At 56.3% G+C, this 27,448-nt stretch overlaps 1 protein-coding gene across 1 annotated transcript in view; it reads right to left on the bottom strand.

The window, feature by feature from the left end:
- LHPP (phospholysine phosphohistidine inorganic pyrophosphate phosphatase) overlaps window positions 1-27,448 on the bottom strand; it is a 77,683-nt gene that overhangs the window by 27,622 nt on the left and 22,613 nt on the right. Inside the window, exons 4-6 of the mRNA XM_075534402.1 lie at window positions 25,760-25,823; window positions 24,980-25,072; window positions 14,195-14,286 (exon numbers count right to left, since the gene is read on the bottom strand). Of these exons, the coding sequence (XP_075390517.1) occupies window positions 14,195-14,286; window positions 24,980-25,072; window positions 25,760-25,823 (249 nt within the window). The remainder of the gene's footprint in view (window positions 1-14,194; window positions 14,287-24,979; window positions 25,073-25,759; window positions 25,824-27,448) is intronic.

Raw genomic sequence — 27,448 nt, 5'->3', positions numbered from 1 at the left:
CCTTTCATATAGGTCCTCATGCGGTGGGGACCCCCCACAACATGATTTTCGTTTCTACATCATAACTGTCATTTTGCTACTGTTATGAATCGGGTGACCCCTGTGAAAGGGTCGTTCGACCCCCAAAGGGGTCGTGATCCACAGGTTGAGAACCGCTGGCCTAGGCTGATGTGGAGCTGGGAGCCAGGCAGGGCCTGGGTTCTTTCTCGGAACCTCGGGGAGGAGTCACCAGGGCCTGGGCCCCGGCTTCACACACCCAGCCTCCCGAAGCAGGAGACAAGGGAGGCTCTGTTCTGTAGGCCACCCAGTGGGTGGTTCTTTGTAGCAAAGCCTAGAAAACAAAGGCCACCTCCTGCCTCTCCCCCATGGGTCAGGGAGACCAGGACAAGGTCTTCAGAGAAGGGCCCTGTCTGCCCCCACTGACGGTCCCCTGACCTGGACCCAGCTGGGCAGGCCCCTGTCGCCAAGACACCTGGCTCGAGATCCCTCCCCAAATGGTTCTTCCCGCAGGTGTGGATGGATGCCCCACCCCTACTCCCATGCCCGCCCTTCCAGGAAAGGCCCACGGAGCCAAGGGGGCTGCAATGACCTATTCCACAGGTGCGAGGCGCTGACCCCTAAACAGTGATGGGCTTGAACCACAGGCCCCCCACAGACAGCCCGCCTAGGTACGCTTTCACCAGGGCCATGGGGGCAGCTGGCTCAGCCATGCCTGTAATGGTCCTGGCTGGATCTGCCCAGCAGGGTGACTGTGGACAAGTCAGTTTCTGTCTCTGGAAAACAGAGAGGACATTCTCTGCCTGCCCCCGAGCCTCCAATGGGGTCTGAGGCAGATTGAAAAATGAAAGGCCTCTCCCAGCAAGGCCTTGTGGGGCTGCCAGACACTGGCCAACTGCCCATCCCCTTGTGGAGGAGGACGGGGAAGCAGACCAACCTGCCCAGGCAGGGGCTTCCCTCCTCCCTCCTTCTCTCTTCCCTCCCTAGTGGAGGGACGGACAGGCCTGAGGCCCAGGACACTCGATCAGGACGCCCCAGTGGGAAGGTAGCTTGGGTCCTACATAAAAAACCTTTTGGAGAGACCCGAGGCTGCTGCTCCCGGACGGACACAGAGCCACGGAGACGATGAAGGGCGGTGGGTTGTTCTGGGCATTGGTTTTGTCGCGTGTTTTGAGTACAGGTGGATCCAGGGATCGATATGGACATAAAAGTGTGTGTTGTGTGTGCGCACACATAACTGTGTCACACCTTGGTCCACTCTCAGGGCCTGGGGCACTCAGAGACCATGGGAACATGTCCAGGGCCCAGGCTCCTTGGAGAGCTGGCTGGCGGTGGTGCTGAGGCATGCCCAGACAAGATGCAGCGGCTCAGAGAATGGTGGGGCTGTGTCCAAAGAACACAGCCTGCGGAGGCACAGGCTCCGGCCACCTCCACAGAGTGCACTGTGACAGTACCAGAAAGCTAGCCCACGTGTCCACAGGGACCCAAATAATCAAGCCAGGAGGGGGGACACCCATCCTGACAACCGAAGGCATTCACACAGGACGGGTGGCCGGACACCGGCGTTCCCTGCAGCAGCCAAGAGGTGGGAAGGACCCAAACATCCACAGCAGGCGAGTGGGCAGTGCAGTGTGAGCGGCCACACGGGAGGAGCAGCCAGGGCAGAGCTGCAGCTCAGCTCGGGGCTGTAACTGATCCTTGAGAACAGGACTCGGCCTGAAAGGAGGGAAGGGTCATGACAGGGCAAGGGCTGTCACCCACTTCGGTCTGTGGAGTGTCATGAATGACCTGTGGCAGGGTGGGGTCTTGCAAAAGCAGAGACCTACCCTTGACCCTGGGTGATGGGCTACAGGACAGGACTTGCTCACGGCCAGGGGACCTCTGAGTAAATTCTTTTCCCCTCGTGAAAGGGAGCGGCAAGTCAATTATGTTTGGAAACCTAGGATCTAGAAGCAAATGTTTAGATACCGGAGTTTATCAGTGGTTACCCAGGGGCCAGTAGTATGTGGGGCAGCGGGAAAGACCGGGGAGCTGAATTTCTGTGAGGAATGAAGGGCGCACTGGGGAATGGAGAGGGCGGGAAGCTGCACAACCTTCTGTAAGACGGGACGACACACTGCCCGGTGCGGCGCCATTCTCACAGTTGCACCCACTGTGTCCGTCCATCTCCTTTGCTTCCCCTCTGCTTTGACAAACATGAGGTCCCTGTCCAGGGACTGGTCTTCCCCAACAACGAGCCAAAGTACAGAAGGAAACGGCTCGCCATCCTTGCCTCTAAGGAGCACTGTGGCCTTACTTCTCCTGAGACCAAGCTTTGTTCTAAAATCTGTCCACGGTGCCTTCAGCATTCTTCTCCAGCAATGCAGTTCACAGGGGTCAGCTTTGTTTCATGTCCAACTTCCACATGCACAGGAGGCCACTGATAACCCCGCGGGGGTCAGTCACACTTTAGTCCTCTGCTGCTTTTCAGGACTCTGAGGGGGTCTTGTGCGGCAGACCTAGCTGATGCTCTAATAATCATCTTCTGCTCTCGTGACTGCTGCTCCCATGAGCAAGGATTATGGATCCAAGAAAGACAAAAATCCTTGACAACTTCCACCATTTCCCTATTCATCATCCTCTTACCCTGTGGTCCAGGTGTGAGGATTTGGGGTCTTCTTGACCTTCAGGTGTCATCTCATTCTGAAGGCTGCAGTCCTTGATCTTCAAAGTGCTTGATCAGCAAGGGCTTCAAGTCCTCCTCACTGTCAGCAAGCACGGTTGTGTCATCTGCATATCGCAGGTTGTTAATAAGCTTCCTCCCATCCTGATGCTGCAGTCTTCTTCATTGAGCTAGCTTCTCTGATGCTTTGCTCAGCACACAGACTGAATAAGTAGAGTGAGCGGATACAAGGCGGACGCACCTTTCCCGTTTTTTAACCCTTGTTCTGTTTGCACAACTGCCTCTTGGTCCATGGACAGGCCCACGGAGCACAATGAAAGTCTGGAATTCCCATTTTCCTCAAGACTGTCCACCGTTTGTTAGGATGCATGCAGTCAAATGCCTGGGCACAGTCAAGACGATATAAGTCAACATCTTTCTGGCATGTTCTGCTGTCAGCCGAGCTCCATCTGACGTCAACAATGACATCCTTGTTGCATGGCCTCTTCTGAATTTGGCCTGAACCCCTGGCAGCTCCCTGTCGGTGTCCTGCTGCAAACCTTGCAGAGTGATCTCCAGCACAATTTGCTCTACAAGTGGAGCGTCCAGTTGGGCCACCTTTCTCTGAAATGGGCACAAACATGGATCTCTTCCAGTCAGGTGACCAAGCAGCTAGCTGTCGTTAAGATTTCCTGGCATACACTCACACATTTGCAAACGGTAAAAAATGATTCCAAACGGGGGGTGGGGGGATGGCCCCCACAGCTAGATGTGTGGCGGTCACTGTCTTTATCAAGGCCCCCATGGTAACAGCACCAATACTGGGCCCGAGAGACAGGGTGTGGCTTCTGAGGAGAAACACACACAGGAAACCTCGGTCAGAGCACAGGACACACTGGACACGTCCAAACAGAGGGGCATGCTACAAGATAACCGTGACCGAAGGTCCGGACAGACAGGCTGGGGAAGGACTCCTGGGGAGGGAGTGGAGAGAAGGCACCACCCAAACGTGCCTCCCAGCTGCACCGCCCTCTCCAAGATGGCATGGCGGGAGCAGCGGGGGTGGGGGCTTTCTCCAGAACACCCCCCCACAGAGCCCCTCTGACTTGCAAGGACCCCACAGGCCTGGGTGGACGCCGCCTCTGGCCTCTGGGTTGCTGAGGCTGGACATCTTTATGGGAGCGGGAAACCTCGTCCTTCTCTGAGCTGTGGGTCCGTGACATTTCTCTGTGCTGTTCTTGGAACCTGGGAGCCCTGGTGGGGTGGTGGGTTAGTTAGGCCACCAGCTGCTAAGCACAAAGTCTTCAGTTCAAACCCACCAGCCACTCCACAGGAATAAGATGTGGCAGTTGCCCCAAAGCGCAGCTCTACAGGGTCACTGGAAGTCAGAAGGGAGGCCTGGAAGGGAAGTGGCTATGGCCTGGGCTGTGATCCTCATGGTCAGCAGTTCAAAACCACCAGCAGCTCTGGGGAGAGAGCCTGGGCTTTCTCATGTTCCTGAAAAGAGTTTGAGTCGCATAAACCCACAGAGGTTCGTTATGAGTCAGCGCGTGGGTCACAGCCAATCAATGGCGAGGAGTGTGCGTGGGGTGGGGCACTGTTCCGGACGCCTTTCTAAACAGTTTGGAAAATAAGAACTGTAGCCACTCTGGGGAAAGAAAGACAAGCTAATGAGCTGCCCCCCCAGTCGACTTCCACTCCTAGCCCCTCTACAGAGGAGGGCAGAGTGGACCCTGGGCTTCTGACCCTGTCTGTCTTTAGAGGAGCAGAAAGCCTCATCTTCCTCCAGAGGAGTGACTGGTGGATTCGAACTGATGGCCTTTCGGTTAGCAGCCCAATGAGTAACTCACTACACCACCAGGGATCCTAACTCGGCGGGGGGCTCCACAGTCCCAGAGGGATTATAGCCCAGCCTCTTGGCTCCCTAGTTGGGGACTCGGAAATTGTGTCACTGGGAAGGGTCCAGGCAAGCAGAGGGAGGGAGATACAAAGGGCGCTGGCACACCTTGGACAAAGGAACCGGTGGGGGCCCAGGGGACGTCCTGCTCAGGTGGACCCGGCCTGCCCTGATCCCAGGAATGTGGGAGGGCCATGGGAAGCATGTCTGCTTGGAGCTGGTCACCCAGCATCCCCTGAGACATGCCCCTGGGAAAGCGCAAAGGGCCAGGAGGCTGGTGGGCTGCTGCACCTGCCACCCACCCGGGCCCTGGTTCAGCGAGATCCTTGCTGTTCTTGGTGCCACCTGCCTGTCCCATCGCGGCAGAGGAGGGGGCAGGGGCTGGGGGCCGGACAGCATGCCCAGGCCTGGCACCCAGGTCAGCTGAGAGCAAGAGAGAGCGCCCTGTGAGGGGCCTGGGGGTGAGGGTGAGCACAAGTGTGGGATGGAGGAGTGGGACCTGTGTGAGGCTGGCGGGAGGCCCGGGAGTGAGCATGTGACTGAGAGGGAGAACACGAGTGTGCATGTGTTACATGCGTGGGAGTGTGTGATGGAGAGGGGCACTCCTGGGCGCTCTCCCCTGTCTGTCCCTCTCACCCAGTATTGATCCTGTCACGTGGCACCGAGGTGGCCCAGCGCCCTGTCCTGCTCTGAGTGGGAAGATGGCTGTAGGCAGGGCCACGGCTCACAGCACACGTGGAGCTGCCACTAAGGCCACAAGTTGATTCCGAGACACAGCCACCCCATGAGCGACCCCACAAAACCCTGTCCGGTCCTACGTGTCCGTGCAATTGTGAGAGCTCACACTACACACACTCGGCTCAGATGCTGGTGGTGGGTGGAGCCAGGAGGGAGAGGCTAAGCCTGGCCGATGCCGCCAAAATAAGAAGCAACAGTGCCCTGGGCCTCTTTGGGCCTCCGTGTCCACATCTGAGGGGGTGACCTTGATATGGGGGTGGCCTCGGCTACCAACCCCTCACTGATCAGGGTGACAGGATCAGCCTCTCAGGTCTTCCTGGGCAGACAGGGGCTGCAGGGGTGGGTGAGTCAACACAGTCTCTTCTGCAGCCTTCTAAGGTTGGCAACTCACCCACTGCCATTGATCCAACTCCGACGCATAGCAGCACTATAGGGCAGAGTGGACTGTCCCCATGGGCACTCTTTACAGAAGCAGAAGGCCCCGTGTCCTTGTCCTGTGGAGCAGCTGGTGGTTTTGAACCGCTGACCTTGTCGTGAGCAGCCCAGCATGTAGCCGCTCTGTCAGCAAGGCTCGGAAATTACCCACATAGACCCTCCCGATTACTGGGGGCTGCTCTGTCGCACCTCCAGGGCCAAACCAGGTCCCTCCAGCACACAGAGAAAGCGAGTGGAACAGCCAGCCAGCAGCCATCTCTACCTGCCGCACAGACAGGGCGCGGGGGCCAGTCACCCCTGCTGCATCTCCCACTGCCGAGGGACAGGTCCCTCGGACACTGGACCAAATGAGGCTCTGGCTATACTGCGGGTCCTAGTATACTGAAGGGGCCAGTGGCTTGGCAAGCCAGCTTCAGGTCCAGCTGGATCCAGGTGCTCAGTGATGCAACCAGAACATCTCTCTCTCTCTCCCCTATGTGCTGGCCTTCCCCTCGGCCTACGGTGACAAAGTAGTCACAGTAGGGCCAGCATTTATTTCACTGGCCACGTTCCCAGGAATTCCAACAAATCCCAGGGCCAACTCATGGGCCTAATTCGAACTACACGGCTGTCCCTGTGGCCGGGCGCCTGAGGGCTCTAGACTGGGCCTGCAGCCCCATAGGGGCTGGATGTACAGGAAGGCTAACCCCAAAGAGACACAGGGACCACAGACAGCGGGTGGAGTCAACAGTGCTGCTACAGGACACAGCAGAGGAAGCCAAATCTTCCGGTCACACCCATTCCCAGGCCTACGCCCCACACCTCCTGTCCCAATCCTCCACTCAGAAGCAGCTCAGGGTGCTGCCTCTCCGAGGGGCTCCTACCTCTACCCCAGAATCATTGCATCCACCTGGCCACACAGAGTGCAGGCTCAGTAGGCCTCAGACCCCAGGGTCTTGTAAACGTCCCCTCCGAAAGTGTGATCCGCAGATGTGGAAGGCCACACGCATTGTCACATCTAAGGTCCCCTGAGGGCAGTGTGGCTCCACAGCTACAGGGTGGGAGGCGGCTTGACTGACCTGGAACCTCGCTGAGCCCGAGGCCACACCTGGTCCTGCTGGACACAAGTTGGGTGTGACTGTCTGCAGTAAGGGCCGCGTGGAGAAGTGCGCGCGCATTGGGGGCGGGGCTATTCTGAAGCTAGTCCTCTCTCCTCGTCCATTTCTGGAGGCCAAGAGGGAGGGAGACACAGAAATCAAGTCCCCTGGTGGACAAAGGGTAAAAACAGGCTCCCTGGCATGTCAGATGCAGCGGAAACTCCCAAACTACTGCTCTGCAGGTAGGGCTGTGCTGCTCCCAGGGGCGACTGTGGTATGGAGTGTGTGTGTGTGTGTGTGTGTGTGTGTATGCGCAAACAAGACCCAGATCTCCAGCAGGCTCCTGACAGCCTTTGGGGGCAGCCGGCTGCGCCCAAGTGGCCAAAGTCCAAGGTTAGGGAACGTTCTGGGCAAGCGGCCAGCCCAAGGCAGGGTGGCCAGACCCAGTCTCTGCTGTCACCGCAGTCTGGTGCCCTTTACATGGTGGCATGCTGGCTGCGGTGGCCAGAGCTGCCCAGACTTGCCTGCCTCACCCACGCCCCGCTCCCAAACACAGGCGGGGAGGGAGGGAGGGAGGCTGGGGTTGAACTACAGAGCAGCAAGGGCTGCCACCTGCCACCTCCGCCTGCCAGGCCTTGCCAGGGTGAGTGGGGACAGACAGACTTCAGGACTGGGCCAGAAGACCCCAAAGCCAGACCCTGCTCAAGCCACATCACAGCCCTCCACTCCCCTGCAAGCCACCCCTCCTGACCAAGAGCAGGCGTGTTCCCGGAGCCCCTCCCTCCCCCATCAGGAGTGCTGCAGTCCATCGTCCCCTCCCGCACTGGGCCTGATAGCAGCCACCTGGGGGCCTCGTGATGTGTCCATGGCCAAGCCACCCTGCAGCAGCTGGGGCTGTGGGGGCTCAGGGTGCCTCCCCAGGAGGAGCTGGAGTCTGCTAGGGCCACATGGCGGTGACTCAGGAGGAAGGTATACTGACCATCCCCCTCCCCTCCTCCAGTGATCTGTGGGGGAGAAGGGCGCGTCCACAGGGTTGGTTCACCTCCCTCCGAGGGCACCTGGCACTAGAAGAAGCCAGGATGTCTTCAGACCCAACCTGCAAAGCAAGGGAGACGTGCCAAGGGGGACACGACACAGAGGGGGCACTGCTCCATGGGCACTGAGCTAGGCCAGGTGTCCTCTTACTCCCGGGGTCCCCCATCTATGGCTGGTGGGCCACATTCAGGCCCCAGCTGAGTCCAGGCTGGAGAAGGACCTGACAGGCCTTCTGGAAAGAGCAAGCTGCCCACTGGGGCAGCCTCCCAGACAGGAGGACGGCTGGTTTACACAGTAGCCCGCTACAAGGAGGGGCCGTGTGGGTAGCGCCCTCTCTGGCGGGGCAGAGGAACGAGGGTGCCGTGTGCAGAGTTGAAGGGACAGGCTTCTCAGTGTCCATCACACCCTTGGAAGGGGAGGGTCTGGACTGGGATGACAGTGCTGCGGGGGACAGTAGAGGCCTTTCACGGGGAATAAAGACTTTTCTGCATGTTTGCCAAAATGTAGGGCACCAGGTCCCCTAAGGAGAGGGGTTGCTGAGTGGTTGGGGCTGGGAAGGGCTCAGTCCTCCTAGCCCACCCTGCCATTCACACAGCCCGGCTCACTGGGTGTCCCCAGCAGGAGACACATGGCAGCTGCCAGGGCTGAGCCCAGCCTTGGGGACACCTTGCTTAACCTTCAGAAAGGCCCCACCCACAAGGAGCACAGACTCTGGCCCAGGGCCTACCAGGCCAGGGTGGGCTGGAAGCTCTGGAACAGGGTGAGTGGTCACAGGAGGCCACGCTGGCCGTGTGGGACCTCCAGAAGCGGGCCTGACAAGGAGGCTTTGTGCTGACCCCAAGCTTGCAGAGGTGAGGCTGCCATCTGGAAGTGGCAAGGTTCAAGGATTTCCTGCTGGGGTCACTGGGGAGACCTTGTCCAACTCAGACCCCAGTGTGCCACCTCCCCACAGGCTCGGAGCCCTCTGCGCCAGACCGTCTGCGGGGAAGCAGGAGGCAGCAGGGCGCGAAGGCAGTGTGGAGCCAGGAGCTCACAGAGCCCAGAGCCCACACTCCCCAGCAGGGCCTCAGCTGCTCAGAGGGCTAGGAGGCTGTGAAGAAACCAGGGTGATGGTCGCCAGAGGGTCCTGCAGCAGGGCTGAGCCCACTCCAGTCACCCTGTCTGTTGCCAGGACCACCCTCTTCACTCTTCTAGACAGACCTGGGAGGCCCTCCACATCCAGCTGGACCACCCAGGGGCCCTTGGCTCCTCCAGGCTGATGGGAGGTGAACTTTGTGGGCTCCCCTCCCCCCATGTGGCCATGCTGACCTCCAAACCTAATTGCCTGCCTGCTCGCAAAGCAGGGCAGAGAGCCCAGGACTCCGGAGGGGTCAGCCATTCTGGGAGGGAGGAACCAGTCTCCCCAGCCAGCAGTGCTGGCCCAGTCACCCAGAGTGCACGCTGGCATCAGAGGCCACCGCTGGGCCCCCCAGCCACACCATTTCTGGGAGCAGCAGTCAGGATGCCCCAGGGTCCCCAAACACAGTGAGAGTCCCCCAGCTGCTGGTCTCTCTGCAGCCGCGGAGCCCAAGAGAAGGAGCAGTCCGATCGTGCCACCTGGAGGCGGCCACGGGAAGCGCAGGTGAGTCCGTGCTGACTCAGCGCCCCCTGCGGGTTTCTGAGACTGACTGTTGACCGGAGCATAAGGCCCATCTAACTTCTCCAGGGTGGTTTCAAACTGCCCACCGTGCGGACTGCAGGCCAACCCGTAACCAGTGCCACCAGGGCTCCCAGTGCAGTGCAATTTAAATTGTCCCGCAGCCACAGTCACGGAATTCAAGACACACTGGTGACGCCGATAGTGGGACCACTTTCATTCAACACGGCAGACCCCAAATTGCAACGTTTCAACCCGTGGTCAATATAAAACGCAGGCCGCTCTCACCTCCCAACCCTCCTGAGCGCCTGCTGTGGGCCAGGAGCCCTGCAACCCCAGGGACTCACTGGGATACAGGGATGCCAAGGACGGAGCCAGGTCGGTCAAGGGAGCAGGCAAGTCATAAAGCAATGCCGTCCGTCTTTGTCAAAAGGGAAAACCACCCCTCCGTCTCCAGTTTGTCCGGAGAGGACCTGCCGACGGGGTCCCTGGCAGCATGGTGTGCAGGTATGTGTGTGGGGAGCAGGTGTCCTGGAAAATGCGTACGTGATTCCCACCACACCGAGGCAAATCACTGGGGGAGTGCAGCGGAACAGCAAGGGAATGGAGTGGCAAGGTCCCCAGGGAATGCTGAAAGTGGACTTTGGGGCCAGGGCGTGGTGCCCCAACAGACTGGACTGGAAAATGCTCCTAAGGGCCAGCAAACGATCCCTGAACTAACTACAAGCTTTTCTCTTGTGAACTGTTTTGTTCTGTTCTTTGTCAGTGGTTTGTTTTTGTTGTTTTGTTGTCTGGTTGTATACTGTTGCTTTGTTTTCCTCTGTCTTGTTTTCGTGCATGTTAGTGACTCCACAGGTCTGTCTGAATAGGACAGGCTGGATGAACTATCTGGAGGAAAAACAATGGGACCGACAGTTCCGGGGGGACTTGGGATGGGGGATAGGGGGGGTAAGGAAGTGGTGTTAACAAACCCAGGGACAAGGGAAAAACATGGGACCCCAAATGGTAGAGAAGGGGGAGTGGCAGGCATGGTGGGAAATGATCAAGGGTAAGGTTGCTTAGAGAAGAGGTATACTCTAGCCCAGGTGGCAATGAAGCATGGTAGTAGGGCAGGAGGAAAGTCAAGGGAGATGGAGGAAAGAGCTAGGAGTCAAAGGGCATTCATGGAGGTCTAGACAAAGACATGTACATGCAAATATATATAGGAAGATGGGGAAATAGATCTATGTGTCTATATTTATAGGTCAAGTATTAAGGTGGCGGAAGGACCTTGGGCCTCTACTCAAACACTCCCTCAATGCATGAATACCTTCTTTTATTAAATTGGAACTCTATGATGCTCACTCTCCCGACACAACGGCTGGAGCCAAAGTGGGTGAACAAGTAAATGTGGTGAAGAAAGTTGATGGTGCCCGGCTATCAAAAGAGATAGGGACTGGGGTCTTAAAGGCTTGAAGATAAACAAGTGGCCATCTAGCTCAGAAGCAACAAAGTCCACATGGAAGAACACACCAGCCTGTGTGATCGAGTGGTCCCAAAGGGATCAGTTACCAGGCATCAAAGAACAAAAAATCATATCATTGACTGCACACCTCCATGATAGGATCGCTGAAGACAAATGGGTGCATAAGCAAATGTGGTGAAGAAAGCTGATGGTGCCCGGCTATCAAAAGAGATAGTGTCTGGGGTCTTAAAGGCTTGAAGGTGAACAAGCGGCCATCTAGCTCAGAAGCAAAAAAGCCCACATGGAAGAAGCACACCGGCCAGTGTGATCACGAGGTGCCAAGGGACCAGGTATAAGGCATCATGCAAAAAAAACAACGATATAAGTGTGTGTATATATGTGTATATGTATATGTATATATATACCATATTAAATGAAGGGGGAAGTGCAGAGTGGAGACCCAAGGCCCAAGTGTCGGCCAATGGAGATCCCCTCATAGAGGGGTTTGGGAGAGGAGATGGGTTAATTAGGGTGCGAGGTAGTACCGATGAAGAACACAGCTTTCCCCCAGATCCTGGATGCTTCCTCCCCCCAACTACCATGGTCCGAATTCTACCTTGCAGGACTGGATAGGGCAGAGGCTGTACACTGGTGCATATGGGGGCTGGAGGTACAGGGAATCCAGGGTGGATGATACCTTCAGGACCAAGGGTGTGAGGGGCGATGCTGGGAGAGTGGAGGGTGAGTGGGTTGGAAGGGGGGAACTGATTACAAGGATCCACATGTGACCTCTTCCCTGGGAGAGGGACAGCAGAGAAGGGGGGAAGGGAGACTCCAGATAGGGCAAGATATGACAAAATAACGAGGTATAGATTACCAGGGGCACATGAGGGAGAGGGGAGGGGGAGGGAGGGGAAAAAAAAGGAGGACCTAATGCAAGGGGCTTAAGTGGAGAGCAGGTGCTTTGAGAGCGATTGGGGCAGGGAATATATGGATGTGCTTTATACAATTGATGTATGTATATGTATGGATGGTGATAAGAGTTGTATGGGTCCCTAATAAAATGTAAAAAAAGAAAAGAGGCGAAAAAAATGATTAGGGCAGGGACTGTACAAATGTGCTTTATACAATTGATGTATGTATATGTATGAACTGTGGTAAGAATTGTATGAGCCCCTAATAAATTGTTAAAATTAAAAAAAGAAAAAAAAAAAGAAAATGCGTACTTGGTGATTGTGCTTCAAGGACCTGGGTCTGGCAGCACGGGGTGTGCTGCAGCCTACCATGCACCCACCTGGCCCCTGGGTCCTGCTGGTTGGGCAGGAGTCTTCCTCAGAGACCCTGCTTGTGGCTTGAGTGGGCCCAGTGCATTCTCAGGCTCCGGGGCCACCTACTGAGGCTGTGAGCCCCAGGAAGGCCAAATGGAACAAGGCAGACAGGGTGTTTCCCCGGCCAGAAGCCAAAAGATAGCCTGGGACAAAGGACGCTAGTCTGCAGTCCTGGCCTGGGCTCAAGCCGGCACCCGTCTTGTCTGGTGGGGGGAATCCGGGGTGCCACGTCCTGAGGCTCTGGGGGAGGCACTGTGGCTCTGGCAGTGAAGCAGGATCAGGGATGGGGAGGGCCCCGTGGTGGGCAGCAGGCTCCTGAGGCCTGTGCCTGGGGCCTTCCTCTGAGGAGAGTCAGGAAGTCCCCTTATAGGTCCTGGAGAGGAGGGCTGAGTGTGCCCAGGAGCTGCACAGGGGCCTCTGCTCTGTAGGGCCCACAAGGGGGCTGGCGGACTCCCATTGGGCTATGTCCCCCTTTTGTCAGAAAGCTGCAGGTTCCCTGGGTCCCTGACAAGGCACAGGTTCTCAAAAAGGGGCCAGGCCCCTCCTCTGTCTCCTCAGCTTGCCCAGTAAGATGTAAAAGAGCCCCTCCCACCACAGGTACCCACATCATCTAGTAAGTCCCCCACCATCCACATGAGAACCCACATCTAAGAAGTCCCCCACCATCCACAAAAGCACATGTTCCCTGACGGCCATGGCTGAAATCACCTCGTTGAGGCCAGACCTCAGGACAGGAGAGACCCGTTCCCAACAGCTGGCTGAAGCCACTCCTTGCAGGCAGCTGCGCTGGCCACCAGGGTGGTCGACACCACAGGGCTTACCCACAACCTCCTGGTGCCCGGGAAAGAAAGCACAGCCAAGGTTGGGATCAAAGCACCCCTGACCAAGGACCCCCCGGGGCCTGGGATGGAGCTGGCCCAGCAAGGGGAAGGGTGAGCAGAGAGGGCTGAGCACTCACACAGTGAGCCCCACGGTGGGCCCACTGCCTCTTTACCCGGAGAAACCCGCTGCCAGAGGGCCCCACAGACTCACGCACCCCCATGTGCTCAGAGGGTCTTCTAGACTGATCCTTCTGGGAGGGGATCACCAGGCCTTTCTTCCCAGGCCCCTCTGCATGCCCTCAAACCTCCAACCTTCCAGTGAGCTGCCGAGCACGGGGACCACCTCGGGTCTCCCGCCTGCCATGTACACATATTCCGAGGCCGGTTGTGACACTGGTGGAGCCTGTGGGAGCCTGGGTGCCGGTGGGGGGGGCCCTCGCCTCGCTGGGGGCTCCCGCCTGCTGTGACTCTTCACTGGGGGAAGGTGCTTGCCTTCAGCTTTCACAGGCCTTCCTGCCCAGGAGCCCAAGCTCAGCAGTTCTTGGGCGAAACCATGAGTTTGGCCTCGGCAGTGTTTTCTGAGACACCTGAAGGACAAGACAACCCCAAGGCGGGAGCGTGGCCTTCATAGCATTCACACCTTTCGTGCCTCAAAGGAAATGAAAAGCCCTCTGGGGAGGGGGGAATAGCTGCAGATCATATATTGGCTGTTGTTGTTGCGAGGTGCCAGCAAACTGGTTCCGACCCACAGCGACCCCCTGCGCTGCAGAACGAAACACGGCCCGGTCCTGCACCACACCAGCAAGTGGCCTAGAATGCATACAATTCTCAACAAGAGACAAGCAGCCTGGTTAAAATATGGCCGGAGGACGTGGACACGCACTTCTTGGGGATATATAAATAAACAAGAGTCCATGAGACGTGCTAAAAAAGAAAACGAGGGGTCTTTTTAAATACACTTTTCTGCCCCTTCTACAAATGACTGCCAGATCGGGAGCTTTAGAGGGCAGCTTCCCCAAGGGCAGGGAACGCTCGCAGATCAGGCCTGAGAAAACAACCGCTTGATTTTGGAAAGACCAGTACAGGTCCTGTGGACCCCAGGGCTGTTGGTGGGGGTGGCGACAGTCACGAGACCCGGGCACTGACCTGAACTTCCCGGTTCGAACCTGCAGTGCCCGCATCCCGCAGCGCTGGGCCCCGCCTACATCGCCCACGATGTCGTCTCCGATCATGATGGCCTGTCGGGACAGAGGACAAGCTCAGGAGGGGTAGTCGCAGAGTCTCATTCCCGTGCACCTTCATTTTTTTACATAATAAATATCCTGGTCTGATGTCTGAAACCACCATCATAAAAATTAAACAAGATAACACTGTCATGGAATAGGTTACAAGTCAGCCCACCTGGAATTATCTCCCTCGGCACCGCCCTCATGCTCCCCCTCCCCAGACCAAGCCTCTGAATGGTAACATATGTACGTAATTTGAAACCCACCAGCAGCTGGGCCGGGTGACTCGGTGCCAGGAGGATGTGGACGTGCTGTGTGGGCCAGTGTCCCCGAGCCTGGCAGGTCTCGGGACTCACTGGGAGGCAAAGCGACAAGCTAGTCTCTCAGCCAGGGTGCCTGGACACGCAAGCAGGGAACAGTTGTGTGTCGGGTTGGCCTTCCATTGCGCAGACACAAACCAGACTCAAAGACGGCCTTTCTTCAGCAGAGAGTCCATCTCCTCTCCTCTTCCTGCCACCGAACCCCAGGACTTCCGCACAACTAACAATGTTTGGGGGCAGAACCAAACAGAACAGACATCCTGTGCCAGCGGTCGACGCTAAGTCCTAGCGACCCTGTAGAACTGAATGTGATAGGTAGGTTTGTTGTGCCAACATGGCCAGTGAACACATGTGAGAGTAGTTGAAGGCAGAGAGATAAATGGCTTAGCGAGCCTCCCCTCTCTCTCTCTTGCTCTTGGATCATCAGACCGGTGTGCAACTGCCTTGCTTGTTCCGTGCCTCCATTTGCAAGCTACACTAACAGTGGGACACCTACCCGTGGACTGTGTCGCTGTCACTTGGGGTTCTTCCTTCAAGACCTGCTTTGCCATGCCACTGGAAGGTGCATCTCTTGAGCTGAGGACTGTGGGACCCTGGCATCTGGCTGACTGTTGGTGACCTGCCTGCTGTTTGCTGCCTGTGCCCGGATAGCCTGAACTGCTCCACGGTGGACTACCCAGCGGCCCTCACGACTTGAAGGCCTGCCAGAGTACTAGCTGTCTCACGGGAGTGAGCTGCACTGAGCCGTTTGTACTGCTTTATAGATTAGTTAACTTTATTTCTTATGTTATCTATATAAATACACACAAATTTATTAGTGTCCTGGTTTTGTTTCTCTAGCAAACCCTGCCTAACACGGCCCCTATGGGTTTCCAAGACTGTAACTCTTTATAGGAGCAGTCAGCCTCGTCTTTCTCCCGAGGGGCGGCTGATGGTTTTGAACTGCTGACCTCGAGGCGAGCAAGCCCAACGCATTCCCATGACATAGACTTTCGAAGTCGAATAAATGTTGTGCCTGAGTCATCTTTTTATGGTAAAGGGGTGATGCTGCCTTCCCTTTCTAATCGCGATTACAAGCGTCTTCTGAAAGGCACTTAGGAGTGGCATTTGGAAAGCAAGCCAACTGGTGGGTGCACTCAGTAACTAACAGTGCCAGTGGCACAGACAGGGCAACATATTAAAAGGTTGAATTTTCCCCCTCTCTCCAAAATGACTAATGTCCAGGGAACTGCCAGATCTAAATGGAATCCGGCGTTTGCGTCTCTGAAACTGGAAATAGCTACGTCGCCAAGGAAAGGGGCCCGTGGCAATGTTCTCCTGGGATGACAACTGCGCCAGCCTCGGCGGCACACGGGGCCTGCAGGGCCGTGCCTGGCCACGCTGCCTGGGTCCTCCAGGCTCACTGGGACCTGGGGGCCGAGGACTGGCCCCAGGCGGCATGGCGGCCACTAGCCCGGGATCACTGTGTTTCCTGACAGCACAACCTAGGCCCCTGGGCTTAAGCTCCACCGCTAACCTGCAAGCTGGCGCTTCAAGCTCATAGCTGGGGGCCTCAGAGGGAAAGGCCGGCGACCTGCTTCCGTAAAGATGAAAGTCAATGAGCCACAGAGCAGTTCCGCTCCGAGGCGCGTGCACACGCGCACACACGCACGGGCACCATGAATGGGAGTAGACTCGGTGGTCCTGGGCTGGCGGTGATTTCCAGAGGCTGCAGAGACCAGCTGGTGTCACAAGGAGGCCTGGGGTGCAGTGGGCTATCAGCTGCTAACTTAAAGGTCGGCACTTTCGAGCCCACCAGCGCTCTGAGGGGGAAAGGCCCAGCACTCTGCTCCTGTGGGTGCTACTGCTGTCTCACGGGGTCACTACAGGCCCGAGATGACAGCACGCAACCACCTCCAGTTATTTCACGCCAGGCTTGCAGTCTCCGCGTTTCTGGGAGAAGCAGACTCCCGCAGCACCAGACTCTCCACTCACCCCACCCCGCCCCCCAGCCCCCCTCCACCTGCCAGGGCATCCTTCCTGGGTGTGGACGTCTGCTGACAATCTGGTGCCGGGAGGGAAGATGTGATTCTGTACAAACCAACATCCTGACTCCGGCAGAGCCCCAAGAAGCTGCACGAGTGGCGGACGCCCAAGGGACGGGGAGGCTGGGACGGGGACACTCCGAGCAGCAGGGGGCGGGGGGGGGGGGTGCGCAGCTGCATGCGCAGTGAGGCCTGTCTGGGCCAGCTTGTGGGTCCTGCATACCAAACCACGTGCTTGTGGGACCCTGGGGACTGCACAGATTTACTATCGGTGAAGGGCAATAATCACGCCAGGCGGAGCAATTATTGCCAAATCATTTAGGATTTAAAAACCCATTGGCAAGAAGATAGAGGTCAGGAGGTGGCCTGTCGGGGGAAATAAAAAACTCCACCTGTCAGCTGGGTTTCACTTCTTCTCTGACTGCAGCGCGTGTGGAGGGGGCAGGGACCCCACATCGAAGGCGGGGCCCTCAGAAAATGGGAATGGGGAGCCATGGGGAGGCGTCCAAATCGCTGATGCATGTTTCCCTGTTTGGGTGCAAATGCCGGGCGCACCCACCCTTCTGGAAGGGGTGCCTGCCTCTGGAGATATTTTTCATGGTCAACCTGGGGGAGGGGCTCCTGGCTAAAGAGGCAGTTAAGCCCCACAGTGCACAGAGCAGCCTGCCCAGCACGGAAGCGCCCAGCCCCGCATGTCCATGGTGCCAAGGTGCAGGGCCCCAGCCTTCACCCTTAGACCAGGGACGGGGGCGAGGGCTTCATGAGATAACACACATGAAGGTGCCCAGGTATTCCTGGCACGTGTATGTCCAGAGGAGGCAGGGGTCCTCCCACTCAAGCCTCAGGCTCCTCTCCCATGAAAGGGCCCCTGCCAGCCAGACATCTGTCTCGTGCACAGCAGCTGTGGGGTAAAGAAGCGTCGGGTTCTACCAACCCCAACAACCCTGCCATCTACACAACTGGTCCCAGCAGAACTTCTGGTGGCTGCGGGAGACTGCCCACATCGACCCATCCCTGCGCTGGGCTGGGGCCTCAGCGATCACCTCGCCCACGGATTCAGAAGCCTCAGGCCCGGAGAATGAGGTGTTTTCAGAGCAGTGGTTCTCAACCTTCCTGATGCCGTGGCCCTTTCATACAGTTAGTTCCTCATGTGGTGGTGACGCCCCAAGCATAAAATTATTCTCGTTGCTATTTCATACCTGTCCATTTTGCTACTGCTGTGAATCGGGTGAGCCCTGTGAAAGGGTCGAGACCCACAGGTTGAGAACCGCTGCTCTAGAGGAAGCCTGCCCCGCTGTCCTTCCCTTTCTGACTGCGCTCACACAGGCCTGCCAAGCTCTCAAAGGCCCAGCTCCCCAGTCTGTGACGGGAGAGCAGCGATCGGTCCTCCCAGAGGTTCTGATGCAAACTGGGCCTCGGGTGTCAGGTCCAATTCCAGGGCGGTCCAGAAACTCGGCAACAGCCAGGAGCTCGGAAAGCAGCGGCCACCAAGGGGAATGACGGACACTCTCTCCATGGATCGCAGCAGCTTCAGAGATCTCGGTTCGCCGCAGTTGAGCAGCCAGCCGGCTCCTTGAGCGGCATTTGTCATTAAGGAGAGGAAGCCTGCCTCGTGCGTGAGACCCAGCCCATCAGACATGGCTGCTGTTGAAATGTCTACTCATCCTGGGCTCACCTGCCATGAAGGAGCACCTCAGAAAAATGGTGGGGGTGGGGGTGGGGGGTGGGTTAAGAATCGGCAATTGCTGTTCAATTGTCCTGGGAAGAGCAGAAACGGCAGCTGAGGGAGAGAGAGGATGGTGGCGAACAGGAGGATGGGGGCCCAGCTCTGCCTGGTGCTCCCCGAGTTAGCGAGCACCTCGCCTTCCCTCCCAGCCACCACCGGTCCTTCCAGAGAGGTGGCTGCCAGGGTGGGCTGACAGCAGGGCCCACGTCCAACCCCTCCCAGGCCCTGTGTCCCCTCTGTTGGCAGAGAGACTAGGATTAACCAGCCTCGGGCCCCCACCACGGAGGCTGCCACACCACAAGGGCCTCTGGTCTTCTTTGTGGGGTCAGAGTTGGGGGGGCGGGGGGAGGGCAGAGGAGGGGAAGAGGTGGGAGGAGACTTTTTTAAGAGATGCTAATTACAGGAAAAAACCTGGAAAATGCCGAAAAGGAAAGCAAAGGGAGGGGGTGTGCACTCAAGGCCCTGCTATCAGTCGCCATCAAGCCAATTTGGACTCAAGGTGACAGCACACGCGTGGAGCACACAGGCTCCCCTGGGCTCACCCTCCTGGCCTGAGGACCACTCGGGCCTTCCTTTCCCCAAGCAGTTTTCTCGGTCCTTTTAGGGTCTGTGGTTCCTTCGAAACTCTTCCCCAGCCCCCATCACTCACATGCATCGACGTGCACAGACTTGCTCATGTTTTTGAAAATGGAAAGATAGGCGACACGAGTCACGAGCGAGGGGTGGAGACAGGCAGGAGCTGGAAGATATCTTGTCTCGTGGACTCTGAAGCCACGTGGCGCTAAAACCAAGGTCAGCGCTGGGAAATGACGTCCCTCAGAGCACACAGGACAACTCATCCAAGCTAATGAGTTGGTGGCACATTCGCCAGGGGAGAACTTCTCCTTCCAGCTTTTAAGACGTAATGATTTGATGATGAATATACTCTAGGGATAAAAAGGTGCCCTGAAGGTGTTAGGCAGGGGTCCTCAAACTTTTTAAACAGGGGGCCAGTTCACTGTCCCTCAGACCTGTTAGAGGCCGGACTATAGTTTTTTAAAAAGCTATGAACAAATTCCTATACACACTGCACATATCTTATTTTGAAGTAAAAAAAAAACAACAGGAAAAAAACACCCGGTGGTCCAGATAAATGTCCTCGGCAGGTCACATGTGGTCCACAGATGTCCTCGGCGGGTCACATGTGGCCCGCGGGCTGTAGTTTGAGGACTCCTGGTTCTAATGGGCTCGGCATTGGACATCTGAGAAGGTCGGTGGTCCCAATCCACCAGCTGCTCTGTAGGAGACGGATGAGACTGTCTGCTCCTGGCAAGAGTTACAGTCTCGGAAACCCTAAGGGGCAATTCTACTCTGTCCTACGGGTAAAAGAAAAACAAAACCCAGTTTTAAACCAGGCGTCCCTTCAAGAGGTCCTCTTCGGCACTGAATCCTGGTGGCTGTCCTGGTGTTAATGGAAACGGCTGGTGCCGCACCAGCTTTGTCTCCTGCTGCTTCCACGGGCGCGCTCTCTTTGCGACGTGAGATTCTTGCATATGTGATGGGCTAAAGGCAAATGACCCCTCACGCGCGTATTCTTCAAACTTGGGGTCTTTGCCGTGAGGCCAGGAAAAACAGCTCTAAGACTGACGGGATTAAGTGCAAACACACGGGCCAGGATCTCAATCAGAAGAATCTGTGTCAACCCTGGGTGCCTTTTATGTTTCCAACCACAGAGATTCCCCAACTCCGCCCAGTGCGAAGGCTCCCCAGTGGCCAGAGCAGTGCAGTGGGCAGCAGCGATGCCCCAGCCACGGCTTCTAAACGCGGTTTCCACCGAAGGAGGCAGGGCTCCTTGATTCCAGGCCTCAGTCGGGAAATGCACAAGACACGTCAGGAAAATCCGGTTATACCAGAGGCTACCAGGGTCACAGCAAAGGACCCTGTCCCATCCAAGGGACTCGGATGTCAACTGCTGGTCAGAGAGGACATGACTAAGTACGTGGAACCTAAGAGCTGCAAAGGCTTGAAGCACACCCCGTCTCCGATAAGGACCAATGGTTTTAGATCTCATTCATCACCTCGGGATGATGGCAAAAGAATCGACTCATTATCCTGGAAGCTAATGAAACCAATCAAGGGAAAACAACAGACAGAGGCAAGTCAAGCATTTCAGTAATCTGTGCAAAGCCCTGGCTCAGAAAGACGAAAGAGAAGAAGATGCCCTTCAGCGGAGGGAAATGAAGACAACGACCAAGTCTCAAGTTGAGACGTCGAAGGCTGTGAGTGAAATACCAAATGACGCAGGAAGTATCAAAGGAAGATGAAAGGCAGGCCCTCGGTCACTGGACCAAGCAGGACTGGAGGCGTTCCAACCACTTCAGTAGGCAGCACGTGATAAAAACAAAACCTGTGGTGTGGAAGGAAGACGGCTCTAAGAATCGACAGAAAACCAATTGAGACGCTTCAACGAACAGATGCAATGCTGGAGCGCTCACTTATCCTGGCTGAGACACCTGGCCGCTGGCTGGAAGACAGCGCCATGTATGCCCACTCCTAAAAGGGTGAGCCAACGAATGTGGAACTTGCGGACAGTACCAGTGTGGCGGTTGCATAATGTGGTGTCAACTTGCAGAGGGGTGGAGTCTAGCCTGTCAATCAAGTCGCAGCTTGATGACCTCTTTTAGAGGCCCCATGGAGATAAATAGCTCACTGGAGGCCAGATACACTCACTTCCTGCAAGGTACTCTGACAAACCTGATGGAGCTATGCTGATGCAGCCAGAGCCCTGGGGCTTGAGGAGCCACGTGGAGACCCACGCCAGTGCTTAGAGGCTTCCACCACCACTGGATCCACAAGACTTTCCATCCACTGGCCTGTGATCTTTCTCCTGCATTCAGCGTCATTGCACATGCTGCGTGAGATTTTATAGACCGGGAATGGACATATGGGCTGATATCGGGTCCATTTCTCTAGTCAACCCAGACGAACACAATCAGCTATGTCACCAGGACTGGCCGTGTGTGTGCTAAGGATCATTCAAAGGCAGTTGCAACCGTACTTTGACAAGGAACTGTGAGGAATTCAAGCTGGGTGCAGAAGAGGACGTGAGCCCCGGGGAAACATCGCTGAAGTCACGTGGATTGGGGCTAAAGCAAGAGAACACCAGAGGCATGCTGGTCTGTGTTTTGCTGCCGGGGCAGAGGCATGTGGCTGTGTCAACCGCAGCAAATGATGGGTGACCTTGCAAAGAATGGGAATGCTTGGTCACTTTGTAGTGCTGTGCTGACCCTGTACACAGGCCAAGAGGCAGCTGTCCACAGAGCAAGGGTACCGTGCCTGACTGAGAATGGCAAATGCTCTGTATCGGGATGTATTCTCTCACCCTATTTACAGGTGCCTCCAACCACGTAAGAAGCGGGACTCTAAGAACTGGCATCAGGAGTGCAGGGAGACTCCCACAACCTGCCGTGTAGAGATGCCACTTAACCTTGCTTGCTGGACGGGAGGGGACGTGGTGCAAATCGAAGACGACAGTCTTCAGTATGGATCACACCTCACTAGAAGGTAAACAAAGCCCTCACAACTGGACCGAGAAGCCACATCCGGATCAATGCGGGGCACACCACGGTTGTCACGGATTTGGGTGAGAAGAGGTGGCATTCAGCGTGTGGATCGTGAGCCCTGCGGAGAGGTAGAGACTTGCTGTGGGAAGGGAGGCTGGTGTCAGAACTGGTTACCCAGATGGGAAGGTGGAGGCATTTCGGACCTCTCAGCACTCGGCCTTGGGTTGGTGCTAATGTAAGTCTCTCTCCCCTCGGGACGTTACAGGAGCTCAGATACTGCTGACCCACGGTGCCATTCTCACACCACTGTGCACCAACCTGATGTTTGCACCGGACTGTGGTCCATTACGTACACAACAAACAAACAAACTCCCTGCCACCACTTTACCCTACAGGACAGGGTAGAACTGCCCCTGTGGGTTTCCCAAGACTAACTCTTTACAAGTGCAAAATGCCTCATCTGTCTCCCGAGGAGCAGCTGGTGGATTCGAACTGCTGACCTTGCAGTTGGCAGCCCTGCACATAACCACTCCGCCACCAGGGCTTCTACATCATGGAGAAGCCTGAGATGGTGTGAGAGTGACCAACAGGGAGACTCGCTGCTGGAAAAGGGGCAGGTGCAGGCGACCTTGGATTTGTGAGAAGCAGGGAATAATGAATGACTTTCCAGTACAGAAACCCAACATCTGCCGTCAGATGAACTATGCCTGTAAGAGGGATGGCGACCAGCCGCTGGGAAGCCTGATACCAACGTCGTGGAAGGCAAACAGGGGGTCTGATCGGTGCTGCAACCCCCACCTAATGAAGTGTCATGAAGGGGTTGATCGTGGGGCAAACACCACTGCAGCACGTGTTCAGGCAAGACTATCAACGGTGGCTGCAAAGTAGGAGGGAAAGGATCTGTACCGTGTGTTGTTATTCCTCGCCCCACAAGCTACTTCATTAAAAGGGACACATGGAAACACGCACTGGGGAGAAACTCGGTGTCTCCAGTGTAACATCGTAACATCACCACATCACCTGTTCTGGAACAAATGATTATCTGCCTCTGGATAGGGTACGCCTGGAGGGGGTGTGGCCTGTTGCTATGGGAGTCCAGCTCAAAATCCATCACGAGAATGGAATTGCATGGAGACATCAGGGTGGGAACGGTGGGCATGCTGCAAAAGCAACGCTGTTAACCACCAACCCCCGTGCCATGGAATTAACTCTGAGTCACAGGACCAGCTGTGAGTCAGCAGTGGGACGCTTCGCACAGCCCTCCGCCGTCTGATTGTTCTGGAAGCAGATCACCACGTCTTTCCTCTAGATCTTTCTGGAAGCCAGCCTTTAGGCTAGCATTTGAGCACTTCACCCCTGACACCACCACTGGCTGGCACGGTTCAGAAAAGACTGAGGAGCTGTCACAGACTGAAGGATGAAGGGGACATAGCTACTGAACGCCTGTGTGATCCTGGCCCCCAAAGGGAGAGTAGTGGGGTGATGAACGGCGTTTGAAAAAGTCTCTAGATCCGTTCACATCGATGTGACTTCACCGTGGGGTTCCTGGTCGATGGCTGTGTAGGAACGTTCATAGACGTTTGCCGTGTGGGAGTTCTCCATCCCATTTTTGCAACTCTTTTCTACGTCTGCACTTCCACCGACGGGGGAGGGTCGTGACTTTAAGGGGTGATCAGTTCCTCATGGAAGCCCAGTGAATGGCACCTGGGAACTTCCAAAGACAGTTAACATTTTATCTTCTTCAGGCAAAAAATACACAAAGCCAGTGTTGGGTCTGACCCTTAGACACCCTGACTAGTGATCGCCAGTCACACTGTCCACACGGCGTCAACATTCCTTTCTGGTCTCACCCACCGCGTCCGCTGCGGCGGCTCTGTCTCAGGTGGTTGCGTTACGAACACCAGACTCGGCGGGCCATCTTTGCTGTTGGCACGCAGCTGCTACTTAGCTTCGAGGACACTTCATTCAGGATTTGAAGAGCGCTCAGGCTGATCTCCTAGTGGGTTGACATGGTCTCTGACAGCTTCAAAAGGAACTGCAGAGACATGACAGCCGGTTTGGACACAGGTCACAGACGGAAGGTCAGAGAATGCTCCTGAGAGCCGGGGGGCGTGTGAGTGTGGGCGAGGCCAGAGAACACTCCGGAGGGGCAGCATGAAAGGGAACAATCACAACACAACCTGAGGTCAGTGAGAAAACGCGAATGGGCAGAAAAGGGGTCTTAAGAAAGAAAGGCGAGGGATGGGAGAAGGCAGGGTGATGGAATCGCGTCTGTGTGGAACCCCAGTCATGTTGGCCTGGCGTGTGTGTGCGCTGGTGGTTTCTGAAATGAAAAAGAGCCTGTCCTACGAGCCGCCTCCCCTCACTGCCATCTCTAACAGCACCTGCCCGTGTCAGTAGGCTCTCCAAACTGTACCCTAGAGAACCGCAGAGGGGTCAGGGTACGGCAGCCCCATAGCAGACCCTCAGAAATGCTGGCCCAGCACAGGGCAGCACCTTGGTGGGCCTGGGCCTCCGCCTGCCCCGGGAGCAGCCATGTGGTTGATTCCCCCGGACCCCCTGAGGAAGAGACGGCAGTGGGATTGGAGCTGGCCCAGGATGGTGTCTGCTTTTCTTCCCTGCACTGGGAAAGCCCCTCACTGGGACGCGGAGGGGCTGTGGGCACAAAAGTCCCACCGTGTTCATTGCCCCCTTCTCCGCTTTTGAGGCATCTGGGTGTGCCTGGGACGTTGTCTGTCCCCCATGCCTTGCGATTTCTTGCACGTGCTTCAATCTCGCTGTTGCTCTTTCTCTCTGATGAGCTTGTTTAAACTGATGGGTTGGACCCGAGGGCAGCCAAGAGCCAGCTAGGACCGGCCATGGGCATTTCCAGCTCTTGGCTTCACACTGAAAGCAGTGGAAATGGGGGCCTTGACCTCACCTGCTGTCATCCCGCCCCCCACCATGTCCAGCTAAATCGGCTTCTGCACAGGGTCTGGGTGCTGAGCCCGCACCCCCTTTCCAGCTTGGGCAGTCTCAGCCCCAGTGCTTCAGGCTACCCTGCAGCAACCAGCCAGCTGCCTGCTCCCACCCACGGCCCAGGTGCCCTCGTACCTGGTGAGCGTCCACCCCCAACTCCTGTAGAGCAGACTTGAAGAACTCAGGCGAAGGCTTCCCCACCACCTCGGCTTCGATGCCACAGGCATACTGGGGACAGAGAAGGCAAGCCTGAGTCTTGGGTGGGAGCAGGGGCACACCCAGCCTGCGGGGATAGGGTGGGGGGTCTCCCTCTTTCAGACTCTCATCTGCTGCTGTGGAGCCAAAGCCATAGCAGTCAAGCTGAGGTTCCAAATGTGCGCTCAGGGGTCAGAGACCACAAGGGGTGTGGCCGAGGTGCTGGGAAGTGCCTCTCGTGGGTAAAGGCTGCCCAGCATGCTCACTGCACCCCTGCTCATGGCCCAACCACAGCTGGGGACCAAGCTATATGGGCTGCCTTCCATCACCCACCAGCCCTTCCCCGTGCCCGCCGGGTGTGGGTCTAGGTAAAAGTGACAAGAGCTGTGGAGGACAGGAGCCCCAAGTTGGGGTGGCAGACTGCCAGTCAGGGAAACTGGAGGCGGGGATGGGAAGGAGGCTAGTGAGGGCCTGCCCAGTTTGAGGTGCTCTGATATGCAGGGTCAGGAAGGAGGTGGGGGTCAGTCCAGAGTGGAGAGGAGAGAGGATGAGAGCAGATGCGGGGGGTGCCAGCCTGCCATTGGGGGAGGCAAGCAGGGTGGAGCTGACATCCGTGAGAGGGAGCACCCAGCTGGGCACCCAAGGTGGAAGTAGCCTTCCGAGCGCAGGGAAGCACCCCAATGGGCACAGTTGGCACTGGGGACGCCCCTGGGCAGGTACCTCAAGGGCCTTTGTGTAGGCGCCCACGTCCAGCATCAGGCCAGCCGCCTCTTTGTAGTAGCGTCTGGGAATGAGAAGGAAAGAACAGGACGCAAAATCAATAGGAAGAAAGACCAGGCCAGGCAGGGGGCGGGGGCGGGGGCGGGTACTGGCCGGTCAGACAGACCAGTGGAGTCCCCGACAAGGCAGCCCTTGGTTCATCTCCGCTCCAGCCTAGAAACAGACTCATCACCATGGCTCAATTTGCAGTCAAATAATACACCAAAACTCAAACCCACTCCCATCGAGTGATGTAACTGTGACGGGAGTAGAAAGCCCAGTCTTTCTCCTGTGGTGGTTTTGAACTGCTGACCATGGGGATTGTAGCCCAGCTCAGACCCACGACACCATCGGGGCTCCAGTAGCTGAACAACAGACTCGTCTATAAGGTGAACAATGCCCCCAGGTAGGTCACACTCTGGCTTAGACGAATCGAGCACAGGAGACCGAAAGTGCGGCATTTACTCAAAGATAACGCCCGACAGCAGGGAGGTTTAAAGGAGGGACAGAAACGGGGTCCACAGGGAGGGAGGAGGCCGGGTGGCATGACATTGTGGGCAGGGCGGTCAGTGGCAAGACCCAACCTACTCTCTAAACCCACCCAATTCACAATAAACCAAACTCACTGCCATCAAATTCACTCCGACGAGCAGCAACCCTGTGGGACGGGGCAGAATGACCCCCACGGCTTTCTGGGACTGTCACTCTAGACAGCAGTAGAAAGCCTCATCCCTCTCCTGAGGAGCGGCTGGTGGTTTTGAACTACCGACCTTGAGGTTAGCTGCCCAATCAGTAACCACTATGCCACCACGGCTCCTCACTCAATTCCCAAGAAAATGTTAAAAATAAAGAGAACTGGACGTGATCACAAGGTGCTAACGGGATCAGCTATCAGGCATCAAAGAACAGAAAATCTTATCATTGTGTGCTCACCTCCCTGACACAATCGCTGAACACAAATGGCTGCAAAAGCAAATGTGGCGAAGAAAGCGGATAGAGCCCAGATATCAAAAGATATAGCATCTGGGGTCCTAAAGGCTTGAAGATAAACAAGCGGCCATCTCAGAAGCAACAAAGCCCACATGGAAGAAGCACACCAGCCTGTGCGATCACGAAGTGTCGAAGGGATCAGGTATCAGGCATCAACGAGCAAAATAATCATATCACTGTTAATGGGGGGGAGTGGGGAGTGGAGACCCAAAGCCCACCTGTAGGCAATTGGACATCCCCTTATAGAAAGGTCTCAGGAATAAGACAAGTCAGTCAGGGTGCGATGTAGCAATGGTGAAACATACAACTTTCCTCTAGTTCCTAAATGCTCCCACCGCCCATATCATGATCCCAATTCTACCTTACAAATCTGGCTAGACCAGAGGATGTACACTGGTACAAATAGGAACTGGAAACACAGGGAATCCAGGGCGGATTAATCCCTTCAGGAACAGTGGTGTGAATGGCGATACTGGGAAGGTGGATGGAGGGTGGGGTGGAAAGGGGAAACCGATTATAAGGATCTACATATAATCTCCTCCCTGGGGGATGGACAACAGAAAAGGGGGTGAAGGGAAACATCGGACAATGCAAGATATGACAAAATAATAATTTATAAATCAAGGGTTCATGAGGGAGGGGGCAGTGGGGAGGGAAGGG

Source organism: Tenrec ecaudatus, chromosome 16, assembly GCF_050624435.1.
Source record: "Tenrec ecaudatus isolate mTenEca1 chromosome 16, mTenEca1.hap1, whole genome shotgun sequence".
NCBI lineage: Eukaryota > Metazoa > Chordata > Mammalia > Afrosoricida > Tenrecidae > Tenrec > Tenrec ecaudatus.
This window is presented reverse-complemented; position numbering and strand designations above follow the sequence as displayed.